At 40.8% G+C, this 25,154-nt stretch overlaps 1 protein-coding gene across 1 annotated transcript; it reads right to left on the bottom strand.

Annotated features, from left to right (window-relative positions):
* Nucleotides 1-5,328: 5,328 nt before the first annotated feature.
* Nucleotides 5,329-8,559, bottom strand: KCNE4 (potassium voltage-gated channel subfamily E regulatory subunit 4). Its single transcript, XM_018573544.1, has 2 exons — nucleotides 8,458-8,559; nucleotides 5,329-6,059 (listed from the first exon to the last, which is right to left on the bottom strand). Exon 2 carries the CDS (start codon nucleotides 5,990-5,992, stop codon nucleotides 5,504-5,506), a length of 489 nt encoding a protein of 162 aa, XP_018429046.1. The 5' UTR covers nucleotides 5,993-6,059; nucleotides 8,458-8,559; the 3' UTR covers nucleotides 5,329-5,503.
* Between the last annotated feature and the right edge of the window lie 16,595 nt (nucleotides 8,560-25,154).

Genomic DNA, 25,154 nt, shown 5'->3' with positions numbered 1-25,154 from the left:
TCTAGCCTGCTCGCCCGATAGCTGCTGAACGGACCGGTGTGCGCACGCGCACACTGCCCGTTCTGCATTGCCGTCATTGGAAGCCCGCCTCTCAGCGGGGCGGGCTTTCGATGATCGCAAGTACGATCTGCCCGTCCAAGGTGGGCAGATCGTACGGGCTTTCAAGAAGCATATGACCATCGCAAGACAAAAGTCTTGCGATGGTCTTAAGGTGTATGGGCACCTTTAAAGAGGGCCAGTACTAGAATTCAATCAGGCTCCTTTGCATTGCACATGCACTGACAGGGATCATGCTACCATAAGCAGAGTGATTACTGTAGCAGTCTGCTGCATCTCCTTTACTAACCAGTTAACAAGCTAGGTGTGTGTACTAGGCCAAGTCATTGATCTGATTGTACTGGCTGGCTGGGGGCATGGAACACAAATCAAACTGCACAAAATTATAAATCCTATAATTGTTAGATAGGTATAGGTAGTTAGCCTATGCATTTGGCTGTGTGCCTGGTAGATCAATGCTAACTAGAGTGAGCCTTTGATAAAACCTTATGTGAACACAGCACTATACAGGGTCAGCATCGATGGTGAAATAAAACCAATTCATCTGCACTGGGCTTAGCATATTTTCAAACAATGCAGCATGCTGTATAATTTTTGCCACAACACAAAGTATCACGGCCACAGCAATGTTGGCTGCAGTGCTGACACTGCAGCAGGCAGCCAGGGGTGGCAAAAACTGAAGATCATCTGCCTGGTTTTACCAGCACCATTGCTGCTTGTGTGAACAAGGCATTAGACCTAGGCTGGTGTGCTCCACGTACCAAGTACATTGTAGAGCCACTCCAACTTTCCTGCTTGGCTTGCCTCCAGACATTTAAAATCCTTGTAAATACACAGTATAAAACTCTCTATGATTGTGCTCCATTTGTAATGATGAGACAGAATTGTAGTGATTCCTAGGAAATGTGCTACACAACTTTGCTGGATATGCCCATAAATTTTATGCTAAGAACAGGAAACTTAAATACATACAAAAGGAATATGTGTGAACATTATCTTACATGAGATGCAAGAGATGTAATTTATTTGGTGTTTAAACATGCCTATTTATAGCAAAATTCCGCAGATGGAGAATTCCAGATACTATTTAAAAAAAGATGTATTACTGATGGAACATGATTTACCCCAATATTTTTGCCACAGGTCACCAAGTATGAAATCATGGGGAACTGGGAGAATGTGTAGCATAGGAAAATAGCTAGTCTAAAAGTGAACGGCATTAGGCCAGACCTCTAGCCATTCCGTGAGCTATTTCTGGTAATGCTGCTCACTGTGTGGAGGGCTGAAGACATGGGGAATTTCCTGGCTGTACACTGATCCAGCGAGTCTTTTTGTACACTGACCATTAGACTGGTTGTCTCTTATGCAAATATTTAAATGGAAAGTTTCTACAAACTAGCCATCAATTAGAAATATTGATGGGCATGTTTGACCATCAAAGTGTTTTAACTATTGGGGGGCATAAGGAAATAGACTGCATAATAGAAACCAAAGACATACTAGGTGATACAGTTAAAGCAGTGGTTCTCAACCTGTGTACCCTCAGGACCCACATTTGTCCTTGGTCATTAAGTCGCGACCCAAGTCTGCACGGCATTGCGGTACCACGCATTCCTGTGCAGGCGATTGAACTGTAGGCAGGAAATACGTTTGGGGTGGCATTCAAATGAATGGCAACGCAATGCACCTCCCGCACCAGAACGCATAGTAGGTGCGATTAGTTAACTGCATAGGACTGTTCAATTAACGCACTGTACTAGTGTGAATGAGCCCTCAAAAACACAGACGGACACACACAATCACAGACACAATCTCACACACATATACACACTCCAAAAAGTATTTTATTTCTTTTTTTTAGCAGCCCAGTGTGGGCTGCTGTGATGGAGCTCCATCCATATGTGCATTGCTTGTACAGCTCCCTTGCATGCCCTATAGAGGTGCCAGGAGCCAGAATGTGACATCACTCTGGTCCAGGCAGCTCTACAAGACTTGTGAGGGAGCTGTAAGCAATGCATCTCCCATTGCAGCTCCAATGGAGCTCCCATAGCCATAGTCCCATCCCATCCCTCAAGCTGACACTCTGCACCATATTTTGAATGGCTGCTTGGTGTGAGAACTGACAGTGCTGCGCTAGGGGAAGGCTGAGAAGCCTCTCACCTTGAAAAGTGGAAGGCTTGCGGCGACCCACTGAACATGGGATCGCGACCCACTTTAGGGTCACGACCCACCAGTTGAGAACCAAGGAGTTAAAGTGTATGTAGAGTCAAAACTTTTAAAATTATTTTTGGATAGAGTACGGAAGGGTGAAAACCCCATCCAGGTTAATTTTTGTTCCTCTATGTGTACCATTAGGTGGATTCCCCTCAACTTCTTGTCCCAGAGATGCAACAGGAAGTTTGAAGCAATCTCCAAAAGTGAGGGGAATTCCCTTCTTAGACATTTGTTCCCATAACAGGTGTCCTCATTGGAAGAAGTTCTTTTTTCCCAGCCTATCACCACTGTTCCCCCATATGTATAATATTGAAAGAGACCCTACTACCCTAATATTACTACCAATCCCTATTTACAAAAACAAATATCCAAGGTGGTCATGTGCCCCCATTGCTAGCCTTCCTCTTGCCCAATGACCATTAATCCCTGCAGAATACGTATAGAGACTCTTGTAGCAATACTAAGCTTTGTGTGGTTTTAGTCTTCCTATGCTTTTTAGCTGCAGCCAGAAGATTATAACGCTAGTGATATTGTTATATATCCGTTGATACACTGGGCATGTATCATTATACTTTAAGTAAAAGACCTCTGCATAGGGTTGTTATTATAATCCTTTATTCATAGAGCACCAACATATTCACAGCACTTTATAAAGACAATGACAAATCAAATATAACATGAGACAAGACAAGAAAATTCAATGGGAGAGAGGACTCTGTTCTCTAGAACAAAGTACTATATAAACAGCAACATTAAATACTTGCACTTGAAGTGCCTTGGATCCAAACACACAATATCAACATTTTCATTTTTTCTTTCCGTGGAAAATGTTGTATGGTTATTTTTTTACTTTGCCTTTGTAGCTAGATTTGGAATTGTGTATTGCAGTTACCATCACTGCAAATGGTAGTCCGAAAAAATTTTTTTAAGCTAGGACTTACTAGACTTATTTAATAAGACAACATAAAAAGTGCAATGATACATAGCAACTTATTACCAGTCACCTCTCATTGTGTGGAATGCTCAAGGTTGATGAGAGGAGGAATTTGGTCAGTGCATACAGTAGAGTATTCCACTTGTTGCTTTGTTTCAAACAGAACTACCTAAATGGAAAAAAAGGGCTAGGAAAACTGCAGGTCTGCAATTTATAAAGTTCCTGACTAAGAAATGACTGTATGTGGTAGTAGGTAGTTTGTACAGGGCAGTGTTCTATATATCCCAGGGTAATTGAGTACTTTAGTACATTATAATGTAATAGAACACATCTAAAACAAACAAGTCTACCAAAGTGCATTTCAGTTCAATGCGATGAATCACCCTCTGGCTATTTATATGTAGAGATCTCTACTGATAAGATCCCCTTACTGGCTCTGCCTTCTGCTACCACTGTTATAAGGCCAAGCAAGGAAGGCTCACTTTTCTTGTTCACTCTCCACAGTATAGCACAAAGCTATTATAGTAAAACTCCCTTCTTATAGTCATGGTGGATGGCAAGAGCTTAGGTGGGTGGAGCAGAGAACTTAAGCTGGCCATACACGTTTCAAATTTCTCTTATTCAGTCCTGCTGGCTGAAAGAGTTAAATCCATTGATTTCTGCATCCACATTAAAGTGACACAAAACTCAGCAGTTACATCCTAAAAATGAATTCCAGTACCTTAACTACTAACAATAGTTAGGCTTATTTGTGTATCACTCGGCTGTAGATTCTCAAATGATCTCTGAATTGGTGCTGACACTGTCCTTCCTTCTGGAGGGGGGCTACTTTTGTTCCCCATGGTCCCTGTGTGTGTAGTAAAGTAGTCACCACTCCAAGCTCACTCCCGTGATAGACTACAATCTCACGCTTAGTGTTGTAAAGTAGTTCGCTCCTGCGATGGACTACAGTCTCAATACAAACTAGTAAACTAAACGTGGGATAGTCCATCACGGGAGTGAGTTTGGAATGGTGGTTACTTTACAACACAAACAGGGACTATGGGGAACAAAAGTAGCCCCCTCCAGAAGGAAGGACAGTGTCAGCACCAATTCAGAGATGATTTGAGGATCTACAGCTGAGTAATACACAAATAAGATACATTTGTGTTAATAGTTAAGGTACTTGAATGCATATTTTAAAATTTCATTTTGTGTCCCTTTAAACAGCATGGATGCAGAAACCCCGCTGCCCCAGCAGCTGCTGAATACCCGGTCCAATCACATGCAGGTACTGTTCAGCTGAAAATGTTTGGACTGGCTCCTTCGATAAAGGTCGATTGAAAAATCAACTTTTGTCAAGTGGAGGGATGCAGGCAAGGCCACCCATGGTTTCTAATTTTGGCCAATTCATCAGGAACCAGCCGAAATTCACTCCATCAATGGCTACCTTAAATTCTAAGATAGCTTACTGTATGTATTACAGATTCATCAGTCCTACCAAAAGGCTAAATTGAAATATCTGGCTTGGATGGACTAACTCTTTATGTTAAACTGTCCAAAACAGGCATCACATACATTTGTTAACTTCAAAGTCATACATACATCAACTGTATTTTAATGTTGTTGGAAAAAAAAGTATTTTAAAGCAAAGATTGAATAGAAAAATACTAATGAGCACAGTTACTAGTGCTTGCTACAATCTACCAAGAAGTGCTGCAGTCAGCATAGAATTTCTGTAAAGCAATATATAATAACATTTTGTTGACATTTATCAGTGCAACAATTAAATGTCAGAAAATAATCCTCTTCTTTTTTCTCTGTGCATTAGTGCACTTCATACCCTTTGGTTGCCATCTCCTGAGGTACCCAGGCTTGGGTCTAAAGCAGTGTCTGGCCTACACCTTCTACACCAGTAGGATTCCCAGTGTAGGACACTGTTTATTTGCTCAGGGTGAGGAACTTAAAGCATCAACCCTTATCACAAAACAATAAAAAACTAATGCATCTAATGCTGACACTATTAGTTAATTCTGGTTCTGTGGAACTATATGGTCACACAGAGTGCTTATTGGTCTGTGTTATGCCCCCAGTAGGACAGGACCTTCTATCGGTTTCTAGGGTTAGGTTCAACAGTAAAGCCTATGAAGCCTTTCCTCTCTGCACACATTCATAGCCTAATATACTATTTGATTTTAAACCATTTGTAGTTCATTTCTCTAAAAGGAGCTCACTAGGCAATATGACCCTAAACCCGATACTAGTGTCTCATCAAGAGAGATCCTCTAGACTTAGATCAATTGTCTTTTTTGTTCTTCGCTAGGAAATCTGAGTTGGGTCATCAGCTTTTTCCTCTGCCTTTTCTTGAACTGTTCCTTCAGCAGCTTCTTCTTGAATGGTAAAGTGTACCTCAGAAGATGAAGATTCAGAACTTATACTACTATCTGCTCCATTACAGTCAGTACAGAACCTGCCTGTCGCAAAGGTGTCCTGTAACACTGTAAACACAGTGCAAGGTGGGGTTGGCTTGGATACAGACAAGGAAGAAGCACTTTTTCTGATTTCCATCCATTGCTTCTCCTCATCTTGATAAAGGAGGAAGAGCTTGGATTCTTTTTCCTTCCTCTTGGACCTCATATAGACCAACATGATGCCCATCAGAAATATTCCATAGAAAGACATCACTATCAGGATGTAGAGATACTCATTGTTGTCCTTTCCATTGCTGACTTGGCTTGGTGGATCCTGATATAAGCCATTTCCCTGGCTTGTTATTGTGCCATTGGCTATTTCTTCCATCCTCAACATTGAAGCAGAATTTTTGAGCTGTAGATTCAGTAGCTCTACTGACAATACAAATGGGAATGGATACAGCCTGAAAGGAAATGCAAAGGCTTTATTAAAATCTGAACAACTACTTTGAATCCTCACACTTGAAGAGCAAATTTATGTTTTAAATATTTTATGTCTGTAGCATATGTGTGCTCCTCACTTTCACATTTTTATTTCTTTTACAATTACTTAATTCTTTACTTTGTTCTGTGTTTCTGGCCCCGCCTACTTTTTCAATCTTTGTTCACTGTCCTGGGGGATTTATGGACACATGAAGCCCCAAGGTTAACCGACAAATGAGTTTATGTTCTAATAGCAACCAAACATTATATTGGTGCCTGCTTCCATGATCACACTCAAATTATTTTAACTTTTTGAGATCTTTTTTCTTCTAAAATAATTAACTGATTTCCTCTTAATTTGCTGAAATCTCCTCTACAGTAAATCTGACCCTTAAGCACCAAGTAGAAGACTTGGCATAGCACCACTTTAGTTTTATTCCACCTATTTTCTTTCACTGTGGACTTTGAAGTGGTTAGGTATTTAGATGCCATCTCTTCCTAACTCAGACTGAGAAGAAGCGGTGGTCTGGCTGGAAATGGAACAAATAATGCAAAGAGGTGATAATCCTGGGGTTGAGCATTAAACAATAGCTACTAATTGTACTGCACTACTAAGAAGATAGAACAATCTCACACAAATTTATATTGATATTTCAACCTCCTGATTGTGTAGAAGAGCAACTTGCAACCCTCTGTATGGCATATTATTATTACCTGTTTTAGACACAACTACCTGACTGCTAAAATAGTACCTATATGTCCTGAAGAGGTCCTTCCTTTAAATAGGTAATTCAATGAGAACTCTAGCCTTTTTCATTTTTTAAGATATAAATGTGAAAGATATCAACTTGATGTGAGCAGTCTTATCAATGTGTTTTTGTATATACAGTATAGGCATAATTATATATGTATATGGGGTAAATGTACATTTTTTGTTCCCTTTATCACCCTACTGATTAAACCGAATAGACTCTCTTTGGTAGCCATTGGTTGTCAAAGACAATGTGCTTATAGGTTGCCTAGGCTGAAATGGGAGCTGTGGTTTTTATTCATACAGAGAAAGAGGAACGTTTTCACCCTAAATAAAAATGTGATTTGTTAATAGTGATGTGTGTTCTAATGATTCGTGTAAGGGTTACTTTTCATGATAGGACCTCAATCATTTAATCTACTTTACAATTTCTCTTTTGACATATGTTATCTGTGTGTTGTTAGAAGAATAAACATTTATTGGAAAGTCTGAACATTTCATCTGGTGATTAAATGTGGTGAAAGGAGTTGCATACAATTTCCATAAGTGGTAAAAGGACTTGCATGTATATAGCATATAGTGTTCTCAGTGGAGATGGCACACACAGAATAATTTCAGAACAATGTTACAGGAAACTGAAGTACATTAGTAACATGAACTTGTGAGCATTGGGAAAGCAAAGTAAAGCTTTTAAAAGGCAGTCTCTCAGTACACTTTGCCAGTATTCTCCTTAGCTTTTTCCCTTTTGAAGGCACTTAGTTATGGTCTATAAGGAGTTTCAAGCACCACCAGTATGTCGGAAGCCTACCAACTTACAGTACTATTCTACATTTATAGCCTTATATTTTCTGCAGTAACCTACCAAAAATATATATTTTGAAAACGTATCTTTTAAAAAGAAATCGACATTAATAAAAGTAACTATAAAAATGTAATAATCGAACTGTATAATACAACAATAATATTGGTAATAAGTAATTGCAACAGTACTATAAATAATAGTAATATTCACTTATATTTCCATGCCTATAGCAAATCTTGCATCTTTGTAATTTAAAGTGACACTTAACGCAGTAGTTGCACCTTAAAAAATGTATTCAAATGCCTTAACAAAAAATTATCTTATTTGTGTATCATTCGGCTGTAGATCCTCAAATCATCTTTGAATTGGTGCTGACACTGTCCTTCCTTCTGGAGGGTGGCTGCTCTTCTTCCCCATGGTCCCTGTGTGTGTTGTAAAGTATCCACTTCTCCAAGCTCCCGTGATGGACTAAAATCACAATACACATAAGTAAACTAAATGTGAGATTGTAGTCCATCACGGGAGTGAGCTTGGAGCAGTGACTACTTTACAACACACAGGGACCATGGGGAACAAAAGTAGTCACCCTCCATAAGGAAGGACAGTGTCAGCATGAATGTATGATCTACAGCTGAGTGATACACAAATAAGATACATTTTTGTTAATAGTTAGAGTACTTGAATGCATTTTTAAGATTTAACTCCTGACTTTAGTGTTACTTTAAATTCTTTCTTACTACTTTTTCTGGTAGTACTCATGCATTGGTTTACGTTAGTTGCATGCATGCAGATAAAAGCTATTTAATGGAAGGAGACAAGAACTTACGTTTCAGAGCTCCTTGCGTAGGAGAAGTGAAGTGATGTGCTACTCTTGCCTCTTGTAAGTTTGGAAAGCTGAACCGGTCTCCAGCTGATGTTTTAGAAGCTCTTGAAGCTGCTGGAGAATAAATAGGCAGCTGTAGACGTCTTTATGACATCATGTAAAAGGGGGAGGGTGCAGGCTTGTGCTTGAAGACACGCAGGACATCCTACTGAACTTGTGACAGACACCATGGAGAGAGTATAGGAGATAGGGAGAGGGAATGGAATAAATGTTCTGGTCTTAGTGACATAAGCAAACAAAGTCATAGGACTATTTAATAAGCTAATTGCATTCACACCGTTAGAAATAAAAATTAATTGTTCTGGCTGATGAAAATGAAATATAACTAGTTAGGTAGCAACCTCCTAGGTTAAAGTACCTATAATATAACATAAGTAATTAATCCCAATGTTCCAGAAAATCAGATAAATCGCAAGGTACAACAATCAGAATAAAGAGAAACTTCACCACCCTGTTTTTTTCCCCTCTTACCTGGTTTCCTGGGTTATCCTCAAAACACATACTCAACATCCATTTCCCAAATGCCGCTGCACTTTAGGTCCCGCACCGCCATCTTCTTTTTTTATGTTATAACGTGGCCGGCTGTCTCTTCTGGGTTCTTGCAGCTGGTCTCTTGATGATGCATGTCTGTGCATGCGCATTGTGTTCTAGATTGGCCCGAAGCCTTTGGGATGCATGATATGATTATACTGGGAGGCTCTAGGCTGCTGGGGACGTCATCCTCACCTAGGCGGGATGCTCTAGGCTGCTGGGGACGTCATCCTCACCTAGGCGGGATGCTCTAGGCTGCTGGGGACGTCATCCTCACCTAGGCGGGATGCTCTAGGCTGCTGGGGACGTCATCCTCACCTAGGCGGGATGCGCTCCCCAAAAACATTTTGATATCTGCAATTTCTTCAAAAAGAGGGGGGGGGGAGGAGCAATATTGTTTATAGAAAGAATAGGGAGTAAAGGTCTGCTTTAATTTTTAAAGGAGCAAGTTGGAAGTGTGTTCATATTTATACATTGTATAGTGATATCTACAGACAATGTACGTTGAGCTGCACATACCCAAGGAACATGATAGAATAGAACAAAAGAGCCTGAGAAGCACAGTGGTGTTGTGGTTAGCACTTCTGTCTTGCAGCACTGGGGGGTCCCTGGTTCAAATCTCTGTCTATAAATCACTATCTGCAAGGGGTTTGCATCTTCTCCCTGTGCTTGTGTGAGTTTCCTCCTACAATCCAACGACATGCTGGTAGGTTATTTGGCTCCTCTAAAAAAGGTTGCCCTGTATGTATGCTTGTGAGACATTAGATCGTAAGCTCCGTGAGGGTAGGGAGTGGTGTGATTGTGCATGTAAATCGCTGTGTAAATTGTCAGCACTATATAAGTACCTATAATAAATAAAAAAGTAAATACATGAATTCAATGGTTGTCTAACTCCCACCAGTATGTGGGCATATCACGCAGAAGAAAATCTGTATAACTGCCTGATCAGAGCTCACAGGGAATAGTATAGTGTATTTTCAGTATGTACTTGAATACTATTAAAGCAGCATTAAACATAAAGTAACTTTTTATGCGACTTTCATATTTTTACATGCTTACTCATCCATATTTTTTATCATTGTATTAAATATATCAGTTTGTAAATGGCCCACTAGAGGGAGCAGACAGTCTTTTTGTAATTACATTCCTGAGTGAAGCTGCCCATACACCTTACAGTTATCTGCAGATTTTCTGTGGTCAGATGGAAAAGGTGATACAGATTGGCCCAGGTGGAGATTACTCCATCCGCACAGTTAAGTGTAGCTGGAGGAATCTGTTGCACCTTTTTCATCTGACCACAGAAAATCTGCAGATAATTGTAAGGTGTATGGACATCTTTAGTCATCAGCCACAGAGGGAATGCATTGTTTTCAGTGACTCATAGACTTTTATCATGGGAAAAGCAATCAAGTATAATTATTGTAAAGCATTGCACACAAGGAAGCAGAGCCTGCATAGGTAATGAGCAATTATGGCTTTCCCATGCACAAATACGCTTAAAACAGTAAAGAGTAACATTATTTACAACAAGCAAATCTTTTTTATAAAATTACATATAAAATACACGATATTGCCAAAAGTTTTGGGACGCCGGCCTTAACGTGCACATGAACTTTAATGGCATCCGTCTTAGTCCGTAGGGTTCAATATTGGGTTAGCCCACCCTTTGCAGCAATAACAGCTGCAATTCTTCTGGGAAGGCTGTCCACAAGATCTAGGAGTGTGTCTATGGGAATGTTTGAACATTCTTCCAGAAGCACATTTGTGAGGTCAGGTACAGATGCTGGACGAGAAGGCCTGGCTCGCAGTCTCTGCTCTAATTCATCCCAAAGGTGTTGCATCGGTTTGAGGTCAGGACTCTATGCAGGCCAGTCAAGTTCCTCCACCCCAAACTCGCTCATCCACTTCTTTATGGACCTTGCTTTGTGCACCGGTGCGCAGTCATGTTGGAACAGGAAGGGGCCATCACCAAACTGTCCCCACAAAGTTGGGAGCATGAAATTGTCCCAAATGTCTTGGTATGCTGATGCCTTAAGTGTTTCCTTCACTGAACTAAGGGACCAAGCCCAACTCCTGAAAAACAACCCCACACCATAACCCCCCCTCCACCAAACTTTACACTTGGCACAATGCAGTCAGACAAGTACCGTTCTCCTGGCAACCACCAAACCCAGACACGTCCATCGAATTGCCAGACAGACAAGCGTTTGCTTGTGAGACATTAGATCGTAAGCTCCGTGAGGGTAGGGAGTGGTGTGATTGTGCATGTAAATCGCTGTGTAAATTGTCAGCACTATATAAGTACCTATAATAAATAAAAAAGTAAATACATGAATTCAATGGTTGTCTAACTCCCACCAGTATGTGGGCATATCACGCAGAAGAAAATCTGTATAACTGCCTGATCAGAGCTCACAGGGAATAGTATAGTGTATTTTCAGTATGTACTTGAATACTATTAAAGCAGCATTAAACATAAAGTAACTTTTTATGCGACTTTCATATTTTTACATGCTTACTCATCCATATTTTTTATCATTGTATTAAATATATCAGTTTGTAAATGGCCCACTAGAGGGAGCAGACAGTCTTTTTGTAATTACATTCCTGAGTGAAGCTGCCCATACACCTTACAGTTATCTGCAGATTTTCTGTGGTCAGATGGAAAAGGTGATACAGATTGGCCCAGGTGGAGATTACTCCATCCGCACAGTTAAGTGTAGCTGGAGGAATCTGTTGCACCTTTTTCATCTGACCACAGAAAATCTGCAGATAATTGTAAGGTGTATGGACATCTTTAGTCATCAGCCACAGAGGGAATGCATTGTTTTCAGTGACTCATAGACTTTTATCATGGGAAAAGCAATCAAGTATAATTATTGTAAAGCATTGCACACAAGGAAGCAGAGCCTGCATAGGTAATGAGCAATTATGGCTTTCCCATGCACAAATACGCTTAAAACAGTAAAGAGTAACATTATTTACAACAAGCAAATCTTTTTTATAAAATTACATATAAAATACACGATATTGCCAAAAGTTTTGGGACGCCGGCCTTAACGTGCACATGAACTTTAATGGCATCCGTCTTAGTCCGTAGGGTTCAATATTGGGTTAGCCCACCCTTTGCAGCAATAACAGCTGCAATTCTTCTGGGAAGGCTGTCCACAAGATCTAGGAGTGTGTCTATGGGAATGTTTGAACATTCTTCCAGAAGCACATTTGTGAGGTCAGGTACAGATGCTGGACGAGAAGGCCTGGCTCGCAGTCTCTGCTCTAATTCATCCCAAAGGTGTTGCATCGGTTTGAGGTCAGGACTCTATGCAGGCCAGTCAAGTTCCTCCACCCCAAACTCGCTCATCCACTTCTTTATGGACCTTGCTTTGTGCACCGGTGCGCAGTCATGTTGGAACAGGAAGGGGCCATCACCAAACTGTCCCCACAAAGTTGGGAGCATGAAATTGTCCCAAATGTCTTGGTATGCTGATGCCTTAAGTGTTTCCTTCACTGAACTAAGGGACCAAGCCCAACTCCTGAAAAACAACCCCACACCATAACCCCCCCTCCACCAAACTTTACACTTGGCACAATGCAGTCAGACAAGTACCGTTCTCCTGGCAACCACCAAACCCAGACACGTCCATCGAATTGCCAGACAGAGAAGCGTGATTCATCACTCCAGAGAACACGCCTCTTCTTCTCTAGAGTCCAGTGACGGCGTGCTTTACACCACTGCATCTGACGCTTTGCATTTCACTTGGTGATGTAAAGCTTGGATGCAGCTGCTGGGCCATGGAAACGCATTCCATGAAGTTCTCTACACACTGCTGTTGTGCCATTCGGAAGGCCACACGAAGTTTGGAGGTCTGTCATTACACGCTACCCGGCTTCCTGATTGGCTGGGAAGCCGGCTCTATGCTCCCTCATCACTCGCTGGGTGCTGTGTAATGACGCAGCACCCGGCTTCATGCTCCCTCGTCATCTCATGATATTTGTAATCTTTTATTTATATATACTTTTTTTTTTCCAGTGGTATGATTTAGTGGTAAAAATTATTAGCCCCCCCCCCCAGTTTTGACTGTGGTACCTTATGTGCCCCCCTATATATTGTTCCTATAGTCGCCACTGTTTAAATTTATTAACAAAACTCTTTTAAAATTAGGCATTAACCACAAGTAGCTTAACCTTTTTCCTACAGGGAATTTCCAGTTCTAGATGGAAATCATCAATCTGCTTCTGCCTCTGTGTAGTTGAAGGAAGTGTCTGCATCATGCAATTTATTGTTTTAATAGAACAGCTGGGAAGTGAAGGACATCTTTTCAGTGTAGTGCCACAGAGTGTTGCATCCTCCTTGTATCATGATGCCACCATAGATACATTGTAACGTACTCTGAGCATAATGGCTATAGGATGAGTCTAAAGCTATCCACACACAGTCAGAAGGTTTTTTTGTCAGTCCGCAACCTGAATGAGAGCGCTCGCCCATCCTCGCTAAACAGCTCTGCTCAGTCAATTTTTACATTGACTTTTGTTGAGCTGGGAGGTGCTGACAGGGCCACCCACAGCTCCAAGAACAATTTAAGCAAAAACAGAAAATATCTATTGAACTTGCCAGAAGTGTAGTGTTCTTGTTACTGCTGCACCAAAGACATGCAAAAGTTAATCTTTCTTATTTAAACTTCTACTACTATTTGAAATCCCATTGGCCGTCATGTAATGGAGATACGCAAAGGCAGACATAATAGCGGTCCAGTCTAGGTTTATAACTTTGACTGCCGCTATAGATACAGTGGGGAGACAGGAAGTGTGTAGTCCATAGGAATACCAGGTGGAAATAAAGGAGATAAAAATAATGCATCACATTTAGGGACTGGAAATCTGCAACATACTGTAGTACATTCATGTTTTATGGTATTAGTACACTCTAGGGATGCACCGATACCATTTTTGGTATCGAGTATCGATATTTTGCTTTCAGTACTCGCTGATATCGAATACTGACACAGATGCTTCCACTGGTGTGGAGCCGGCTTCCTGATTGCCCGGGAAGCCGACTCCATGTTATTTGGCCGGCTTAATTGCGATTGGCCGGTAAACCGGCTTCCCAGCCAATCAGCAATGAGCTGGGTTCCCGGCCAATCAGGAAGCCGGGCGGCAAGTAATGACCCGCCTTCCGACTTCCTGATTGGCTAGGAAGCCAGCTTTCCAGCCAATCAGCATGGAGCAGGCTGGTTGGCCAGCTCGATGCTGATTGGCTGGGAAGCCGGCTTCCCAGCTAACCACCATTAAGACAGCTTCCCGGCCAATCAGGAAGCTGGGAGGTGGGTCATTACTCGCCGCCCGCTTTCCTGATTGCCCAGGAAGCTGGCTCCATGTTCCCCTACGGCACTGCCAATCAGAGGTAATCTTGCCTGACCGAAAGTTCCGGTATCAGGGGAAGGTATCGTAGCATTTGGGCAAGTACTAGTACTCTCCAAAATACTCGGCATCAGCACCGTATCAGTGCATCCCTAGTACACTTTGAGGTGACTGTAGAAATTTGTTTTCTGGAATTTCCAGTTGAGTGGTCTCACCAAATTCCTAAGTATTGAGTCATCCAGTCTCTATTGAATGAGAGGAGGGTTCAGATTGGGTTATCTTCCCCTTTAGAACAAATACATAACCAAATATCTTAGCGTTTGGTCCCATGACTGGCTGCCATAGGTTTTTGGAGCAGCAATTTCTGTAGCCTATGTTGTTTTAGAACTTCTATTGCCTTTTATTACTTTGAGGGAGTAGGACCTGCAGGGTGAAAAGATACGGGGGGTCTAATTTAATGCATCATCTAGCCCTCCGCCCTTCCCTCCTGGAGGACCCCCGCTGCATTCCTTTATTTGTCATTTTTAGTGTACATACCATATTTTCATCAGGTAAATGATGTCAGCACAAGCATTCCCCCATTTGTTTACAGGCAACTACAGGGTGGGAAATGTCCAGCCCGCAGCTGATTGGGTGGAAGCGCCAAGGCCCTTCCTTGTTCAAAGGAGCTCAGGTTTGAAATACGTTTGGTCCAAAGCTGAGCTCATCCATAATCTGGCAAACCACGGCTTATATCAAACAGCACAACATCAGTGACAGAAGTATGTTTGATAAATGAAGCAAGCAATGCAGGCAGAAGCTGCCACCAGCATCAGATTTTAATATAAACAAAACAAGAAAGCTTTGCCAGAAAATCCAGAAATGACTACAATCTAATAATTTCTTCTCCCACAGGGAATTTGCCAAAGCAAAGAAAAACAGGAACGGCAGTTTAAGTTAAATATGAGTGAACGTCTTAAAACTGTATTCACCCCAACAAATGATTGTTTAACTATGGCCTTTATGTAGCAATAAAGCTGAACTCCGGCCTTACTTTCAGTCTTGCACAGTTGTACAGAGTCCTCTTCTGTGCTACAATTGCTTATTCTGATTTCACTGGACACTGTAAGATACTAACAGTGTGCATTAGAAGTTGCAGCAAGTAAGACAGAGCCAGACTAATTTGCTGGATAACTCTTTCTTCCCCAGCCTGCCCCTTTTATTCACTGTATTTCAACTCTTTTTTTTTTATCATGGAGGCCTAGTATTACATGTGGGCTTTAATTATGGTAGTCTGCATTCCAATGCAGGATGGCTAGTAATGCCCACTCTTCCAGATGTACATCCACCTATCTAGGCATTTTTACATTTGTATAGATTCACCTAAGAGCCAGCCCACTGCTTTCATTAAGGCTGAGGACTCTTGAGAGAAGTACTGACGCAAAGTGCTGTCAGGAAGCTATGTACAACATCCTTCTGGCCCCTCCTACCTGCCATAATCTTCATGTAGTACATAGAAAAGCACAGAGACCCATTGGGCAGCAGCAGAAGAAAATTTCTTCCATATTCGAAGGAACTCAGGTTTAGACCGGGTTCAGTCCAAACCTGAGCTCCCCCCTACAAGGGATCAGCAGAGTGATTTTTGGAAACTTGACTTTACTCCTGCCTTCAGTTTAGTTGAAATTGTTATGAATGGTACAGGACGTTTTGGTTAAACATACACATTAATAAATAAAATATGTATGATAAGACACAACAGACATCAGAAAACAGACACAGAAAGGGAGACACACATGAAAGAAAAGAAAAGCATTGAGACACATGAGGGAGAATAGACAGAGTCAGGAACAAAGGTGACATCAGTGCTTCAAGGTGTGTTGTGTTAAAGTAGTCATCAATTTTGAATGGGCTGATCACATGCCCAACATATGCACCAGCATCAGCACTATTTTTATTTGTAATGCAGTGCACTACAACACATGGCATATATGTAATCGATTGTGGTGAGTAGTACGCTAAGAGGCAGCAGGCATTATATAAATCAAATGTATTAAATAATAAATACATCTAAAAAAATGCAGCTAAAAACAACATGCACCCCAATCATTTCATATTAATCTCCATTCTCCACAATCTTCAAAAAAGAAACCTTCCAAGGGTGTCAGTCTCAAATATTTTCTATATCTTCAATTTGTAATTTGCTTTAATGCCTTAACGGTGCACAAGTCACCATTATAACAATCTATAGTCATAATGTAATATATGTTCTAGTAAAGTGGGATTTGCATACAGGGTCATGTAGGTTACCTACTATATTGGCACTTCTTATTACTCCCTTGCTTCTCCCTGCTTACCCTGTAACCCAATTCCCATATGTTCTTACTCTTGTCATGTACCCCCACCACCCATTATTAGATCTTCTCTGGGTCTGGAGCATGATTTGATATGCTATCAGTGCATCATTCACTGCACCTACAGCCCAGCCCAGAAAGTTAAAGTGATATTAAAGTCAAAAGGTGTCTAAACAATTTCAAATGCTGATGAAATCACTTACAATGGATGCTCCTCCATGATGTTTAAAAGTTTTAGTTTCCTGCAGAATCAGCTGGTCCCCTGAGCACTGGCTCTATCATGTTTTAAGGTGGCTCCTTTCCCTCACAGGGTCCTATGGGGCCACCCATGTGTGTGCTAGTAAGCTGAGTCTCCACAAACACACAGGCAAAGCAAGACAAATCAGACCTCCTCCAAGCTAGCAGATGGACATCTGCTGCAAACTGCTCTGTCCCTTGTGTTTGTGTACAAGATAGAAAGTTCAGGGAAGCCATGCTGAGGGAGATAGAGCCAGCTGTTTGGAAAGATGATAACTGTTTTCCCAAGTGATAATGTGCACTATCCCTCACTATAGGCAGAGGATGTTGAAGGTTTCCTGTGCATAACGTAAGCATATCAGCCATGAGATCGTAGGTGTGATGCTATTATACCATAATAATATCAGAGAAACATATAGCTGTGTCTGAGAGTGCCTGGAAATTTTTTTATAATAAAATATTTGGGAGGCTGTAAAAGCCGGGAATAAATATATGAGAGCACATGTACTTATCTCTCGTACATTTCTTACGGTATTGGAGATATTACCAGCAACTTAGATGTTGACGTAGTAAGTGTTTGAGTGATTACTCTTTTGTTTGCTTTATGCTGCAGAATTTCCAGTGTTTTGGTTATTTGTGAATCTGACGCTTTAGTCTGCAGCATTATAGGCATGGAACAGACCCAAGCTCATTATTTATATCTGGCTGGCTTGCAGCTATATCTTAAGGAACACAGCCCACTGTCATGGAAAATGTGAGCTGTGAGCTTCAACACAATAGGGAAGATGAGAGCCTAGACAAGATGCAGCTAGAAACAATTCACAATTCTCTTTATCCTACTAAGGTGGCATCTGTGATCCTACAATATCTCTTGTCCATCTGACTGATCTTATGATATCTCTTGTCCATCTGACTGATCCTAAGATATCTCTTGCCCATCTGACTGATCCTATGATATCCGTTGTCTATCTGACTGATCCTATGATATCTGTTGTCCATCTGACTGATCCTATGATATCTCTTGTCCATCTGACTGATCCTATGATATCTCTTGTCCATCTGACTGATCCTATGATATCTCTTGTCCATCTGACGGATCCTATGATATCTCTTGTCCATCTGACTGATCCTATGATATCTCTTGTCCATCTGACTGATCCTATGATATCTCTTGTCCATCTGACGGATCCTATGATATCTCTTGTACATCTGACCGATTCTATGATATCTCTTGTCCATCTGACCGATTCTATGATATCTCTTGTCCATCTGACCGATCCTATGCTATCTCGTCCATCTGACTGATCCTACGATATCTCTTGTCCGTCTGACTGATTCTAAGATATGTCTTGCCCATCTGACTTATCCTATGATATCTCTTGTCCATCTGATCGATCCTATGATATCTCTTGTCCATCTGACGTATCCTATGATATCTCGTCCATCTGACTGATCCTACGATATCTCTTGTCCATCTGACTGATTCTAAGATATGTCTTGCCCATCTGACTTATCCTATGATATCTCTTGTCCATCTGACTGATCCTATGATATCTCTTGCCCATCTGACGGATCATATGATATCTCTTGTCCATCTGCCTGTTCCTATGATATCTCTTGTCCATCTGACTGATCCTATGATATCTCTTGTCCATCTGACTGATTCTATGATATCTCTTGTCCATCTGACGGATCCTATGATATCTCTTGTCCATCTGACTGATTCTATGATATCTCTTGTCCATCTGACGGATCCTATGATATCTTTTGTCCATCTGACTGATCCTATGATATATTTTGCCCATTTGGCTGATCTTATGATATGTCTTGCCCTCAATATTGTTTAGGTCCAAAAAAGTTGCAGCAACATATTATTAGTATTCTTCTTGTGCTAATTAACAACACAAGGACAGATAGACATTCTTTTATAGATAGGTACGCTGGCAAGCCTGACAGATCCCAGGAGGACTAGTGTTCATGGCTTTGGACTTTGAGCCTCATTTAAAAGAGTTTAAAGAGGAACTTCACCCTTATATGAAAAATGACAGCAAAGGCACATTTAGAAATGTTTATTAAGGGCAATCTACAAACAGATACTTGTAGAGAATTGGGGCTTTATATTCTTTGAATATCTCATTTTTCTTTTCCTCCGCATTCTTCTCATAGTGACGTAGCTGAATGTGATGTGATGAATCTGTGACCCCAGGGCTACATTACTAGTGTCTCACTCAATCAGGAAGTGGAAAAACAATAATTAAACTGCTTATGTGATATTTAGTGAAAGGGGTAAAGGATTATATATTTCATAAATTGGTCTCCAGTTCATAAACAGAAATAGTATGCGGGCTTGGTAAAGTGTAGTTAAATGCCCACACCTGGGCCAAAATGCAAAGCATGCTAGGGCTGCCTTTTATTTTCAGTCTGTTCTCAATCACAATAGAATGTTTTGTCAAAATATACTATGAAACTTATTTCAACAGAGTACATTTTATATCCAATACATTATTTCGATCTGCTAATTATCTCTGGGAGACCATGGGCCATTGCCAGTTGGCTTGTTGGCCATAAAAAAGATTGGCATAGATGATGTGCACCAATATACGTTCATACAGTTGTTGAATATAAATTAAGTTTATTAGACTAGAGGTATCTACAGCTAAAATTGCACTGGATGGATCCAAAGACCATATCATTGCGAAGGCATACATTTTGAGTAACCAGTGTGCTGTACCCTTTTTGTCGCCTCTACATCAACCAATAGCCACCTTAGACCGCCAGCTGAGACAATAAATTGCAAAGACATACAAATTAGGTACATTGCACACTCCCACCCCCCCCATTCTTCCTTAAACATACTGGGGAACCCACATCGGCATCTTCAGCTAACAGCTGATGTGACATATGATATTTAAAATCAGTGTAAAGCAAGTAAAATGAGAATCCCATATACTATTATTCCACTCAGCCTTCCTGTGTTATGGAAGGTAGTTCTTTACCAGTGTGAACTCTTGCACAAGTAACAGTCACTGGAAGAATATAGGTAAACTACATAAAAAGATTTGGGGAGTCAGGAAGGTCAAATGCTAAAATTCTCAAATGCTAAAAACCTAATACTAACACAACACCTTGTCATATATGTATGTATTCAATAAAAAGTCACTTTGTCACCAGGTAAGATGGTAAAAAGAAATCTTTCATGTGACAGTTGAGATTGGAGCAAAACATCTCGCAGTGGGAACATTTGTAAGGTGGATTTTCCCTAATTTCCTACTTGGATAGGAAGCAAGGGGACATTTTCCACATAGGCCACAGACAGCAATAAAAACCTTTAATAATAGAGTGGTGCCCATCCCTAATGGTTCAATTTAATTCCTATGCTTTAAACTTTAATAATCATTATAATAGCACAATTAACTCCACTACATTTTAATCTTATGAATTAAATAAAGAAATGGTACTGGGAACCCCTATACTATATACTACAAGTGAGATAAAATGTACAATTGGTAAAATTAAATATACTTATTTCTATATATGTAAAACCAATTTTACATATAATTTTTTATGAATAATGAAGATGTTTATATCAGACTTCTGGACCACGTCAGATAAAGTGAAATGCATAATAATAATAATATGGATTGGTGAGTATTTGTACAAAGAATAAGAGCTAATAACAAACGCTATAAGTACATGTACAAGTACAAGTACATTTGAAGCCAGCTTCAGTCTTTCCAGAAGAGATTCTGTTATGTCTGATCTATTGAGACTGCTATTAAAAATGATCTTTAATGACTGGCAGGGTTATTATCGACAAAAACTAAAGTGTGCTGGGATACTTGAAAACAATATATTTCTGAGGACATAGTTCCCAGAGGGTTGTAAACAAAAATATTCCCACCAGAAGTTTGTTACTGAATGGAATCAATATTAGCAGTGTAATGTTTTATTTCTCTGATGAAGCTCGTTATCCTTTATGAGGAACACTCTTTGGGTGAGATTCAAGCTTGTGTTGCTGTTTTACAAGATTCTATGGGGAAATACTGTATAATGCCTTCCAGCAAGTTGGTTCTTTTATGAATCAGCAGAAAACCAAGGGCATATGTGTGACACTAGAGGTTTGTAACTATAGTCCAGAGATTGTTGGACTAACAAGATACGTACAAACATCTGTTCATCTAAAGATCCCACTAAGGAATTTCAGGGAAATTTTTTATCTTATATACTTAGGGGTAACCTTTGGGTGTTTTGTCATGTAGTGCAGCTAAATATTTCAGGTTTCACTGTCCTGTCATCCCCATTTTTTTAAATCTTCCCAAGGTCTATAAACCTGGTATGCCTCCGAGAGGCCATTGCATTGTTGCAGGTATAGGGTCTCTGGGTTTGGGACTGGTCAACTGTGTTGATTCCCATGTTCAACTCTTGGTCTCTTGCTTTCCACTCTTCCATGTTATAGAAAACTAATCAATTTATTCAGGAATCTGGTTATGCATGGATGACTTTGAATGTAGGAGCCCTGTTTGCATAATACAAATAATATGGTGCTTTTCCTTTCTATTTTTTAATTTAGTTCCCAGTCTGAAGTCTTGCAGCCCTTTAAGCCAAAACGTCTCTTCTGTGCAGTTTTTTCGATTAAGTTTCACTTTGTCACTTGGGCCTGACTTTTCCCTAGGATCTACTAATTGCCATTCCCTGTCCAGTAGAAGTGCCTTAACTGGACAGTCAAGCAGTATCATTGGACTCTGCACTCATGTCAGAGGAAGTCAGGCCCAGTGAAACTAATTTACAGAGGGTTACAGAATAGGCTTTTTGACAAACCCTAGACCTAAGTTAATAACAGACATCTTGTAGTTTTTGCTCTTAGGACTTTACGTTTAGCAATTTACCATTAAGTAAGGTTTACCTATTCTTTATTTAATGGAAGATTGGTTCAAGGTCAAATACAGAGAGCTGTGTTTAGTGATTTATGCTCCAAATGGTCTATCTCATTTCATTTTTGAATAGTGAAATTTTAATTAATGCCCCTACCCCCCTGAGTGCAGCCCACTTGCTTAAATAATTACCTTCCTCTCCTTTCCAGTGATATTCACTGGGCATCCCAACTTTGCGCCATGCTGCCTTTCTGCAATAGCATGCTGGCTGGGTCGTCTTCTTCTTTCACATGAGCACCATGGTCTCATTCATTCCTTTAGGAGGTCACCATGAGTACAGCTCTCCTATTGGAATAAATTGGGCAACGGCACCCATTGGCCAGAAAGAAGAGGACCAAGCCCCGATATTATCAGAGGAAAGGCTATGCGGTGCTAGGCAGGGTCACACAGTGAATATTGCTGGAACCAGAAGTAAGGTAAATATTTATCCTGGTGGGCTGCACTCAGGGGGGTTGGGCATTAGTTAATGGACAATTATACCACAGGTACAGTTATCCATTAAATGGTTTATACTAGGGATACACCAATACTAGTACCGATATCGTCCACATACCAAGTATTTGGGCGAGTACTCCCTCTAACCGGCAGTAAGCCGGCTTCACTTGTTGCTAGGCTTTCTAACCATTCAGGAAGCCGGGCGGCATGTAATGACCCACCTTCTGGCTTCCTGATTGGTCAGGAAGTCAGGCTGCCTGAGAACAAGTGAAGTCGGCTTCCTAGCCAGTCAGGAATCCTGGAGGCGGGTCATGACGTGCCGCCCGGCTTCCTGATTGGCTAGGAAGCCAGCTCCACTTGTTGGTATCAGGAAGCCAGGCAGCCTAGCTAGAACACCAGCTTCACAGGCAATCAGGAAGCCGGGCGATGGGTCATGATCCACCACCCAACTACCTGATAATCGAGGCACACGGCACCTGCACTCAGTATCAGTGAGTACTGAAAAAAACATCGGTACTCGTACTTGATACCGAAAATCTGGTATCGGTGCATTCCTAATTTATACATTATACAGTTGTGTGAAAAAGTGTGGCCCCCTTCCTGATTTTTCATTGTTTTGCACGTTTGTTACACTTTAATGTTTCAGATCATAAAAATCAGGAGTGGACGGCCAACCAAAATTACCCCAAGAGCGCAGCGACGACTCATCCAAGAGGTTACAAAAGACCCCACAACAACATCCAAAGAACTGCAGGCCTCACTCGCCTCAGTTCAGGTCAGTGTTCATGACTCCACCATAAGAAAGAGACTGGGCAAAAATGGCCTGCATGGCAGTTCCGAGACGAAAACCGCTGCTGAGCAAAAAGAACATAAATATTTACATTTGTTTGATGATCTGAAACATTAAAGTGTGACAAACGTGCAAAACAATGAAAAATCAGGAAGGGGGCCAACACTTTTTCACACAACTGTATATATTGTGCTGTTTTTTGTTTGTGTCTTGACACAAAATTTTGTGGTGCAATACAATCCAAGACAGATTTTTCCAACAAGCTGGTCTAGATAATCATTGCCTGGGCTAGGAAAATACCTATTTATTAAATTGCACTGTATGCGATTGGGTATTCAAAGTGAGCTTTGTATTGTTTTAACAAACTAAACTTTCCAGATTTATAATTGTAGCCCTAAAAAGCATTTTCACATTTTGAATATGCAGTTTAGTGTTACCACCAGATTACAAAAAGAATGTCATGAAACTGTTTCCCGTCATCAAAGCCCTAATATTTGGATTTGCTATGGAAGCGATTACATATATATATAATATATTTTGTTTTTGCGAAAGTAACTCTGTGTATCATACATAGATTATTGAGTAAAGTTTGCACTTATTATCATGTGCTGTTATCCAGCTCTATACAGTTCCCTTTCATTTGCTCTTTTGTTTAAAGAAGCAGCAATAAATGAAGAGTCTGAGGAATGTTTTAACAGGGAGCTTTGTATGTTACAAAACTTAACAGTCTGAAACAACTTTAATTGCCGTTTTAGTTTTCTATTCTCTGCAGAAAAAGGATATGTGCAAATCTGGTTTCCTGGTTTGCCACAAGAAGTACTAAAGCTTCTGTCCCCAGTTCAAAACTTGCAGAGGTTAAAATATTTTAGTACCAGCTTTCTTAAAAAGGAATTGGTCATTAAATTTAGGATCATGCATGTGGACTTCCCATTTGGAAGCAAGTCAAATGCAGTATGTTTTCATGTGGCTTTGACTTTCATTTGTGTTGTTTCACTTATTTCCGAGTTACTTAAATCTGTTTCAATGTTGGTTTGAGCAGCTTTGTGTTGCTTTTGCATTCACATAAAATTTTATAGTGAAGAAAAACACTTCAGGCCCAAACAATTGCCTGGAAACACAAACACTCAAAGAGTAGCTACAGTAGCTGCTGCAACAAGCAATTCATCTGCATCTCACAGTCTCCATACAGTGTCTGGGCATACAGACAATGAAGCTGTGCTTACTCAGCCCCTGGTTTCTTATATCTCGGATACTCCAAGTGTGACGTCTTCTTGCCATATGTTTTGACCCTGTTCCTATTAATTTGGGTGTTTTGGGGTGTCCCCACCCAACTTTGTGTGTTCCAGCACCAGACATCCCAACTCTCCCGGACGCTCCGGGAGTCTCCCGTTATTAGATAGCGGCTCCGGGCGAGAAACATTTTCTCCCGGAAAGGTTTACTCTGCTCTATTTAGCAGAGTAAACCTTTCCCTGCTATCTGTTGGTTTTTTTTTTACATTGGGGCCGCCGTCAGTCAGAAAAAAAAAAAAAAAACAGCATAGGAATGAATAGCTAGATTTGGTTTTTTTTTTACAGTGGGGCCGCCGTCAGTCAAAAAAAAAAAAAAAAAAAACAGCATAGGAATGAATAGCTAGATTGCTATTGGCTATTTCACTTTGCAATAGCCAATAGCATACTAGCATTGCACCCGCCCACTGCTGCTGTCAATCAGCAGAGGAGGACCTGACGTTCTCCATCAGATCCTCTTCTAGTGATAGACAGCAGCAGAGGGCGGGTGCAATAGACAGCTTGCTATTGGATATTGCAAATTGAACTAGCCAATAGCAATCTAGCTATGCATTCCTATGCTGTTTTATTTTTTTCATTTTATTCTGACAGCAGCAGTCAGAGAACAAAACAGCAGATAGCAAAGAAGCTATTGCTTCCCGTCTTATGTGCCATAATTTCAGAGGGTTGTTCTCTCTCCACCCCCGCGCGGATGGGGGGGTGTTGCTTTTTTCAGGTTGGGATCCCTGCAGCTCCTTCTGT

The sequence above is a fragment of the Nanorana parkeri genome, unplaced genomic scaffold, assembly GCF_000935625.1.
Source record: "Nanorana parkeri isolate BGI_ZX_2015 unplaced genomic scaffold, ASM93562v1 scaffold2420, whole genome shotgun sequence".
Taxonomy (NCBI): Eukaryota; Metazoa; Chordata; class Amphibia; order Anura; family Dicroglossidae; genus Nanorana; species Nanorana parkeri.
The sequence above is the reverse complement of the archived record's forward strand: the minus strand, read 5'-3'. Positions and strand labels throughout refer to the sequence as shown.

Coding starts and splice junctions, on each gene's coding strand:
- KCNE4 (XM_018573544.1), bottom strand. CDS start 5,992: ATGTTGAGGATGGAAGAAATAGCCAATGGCACAATAACAAGCCAGGGA.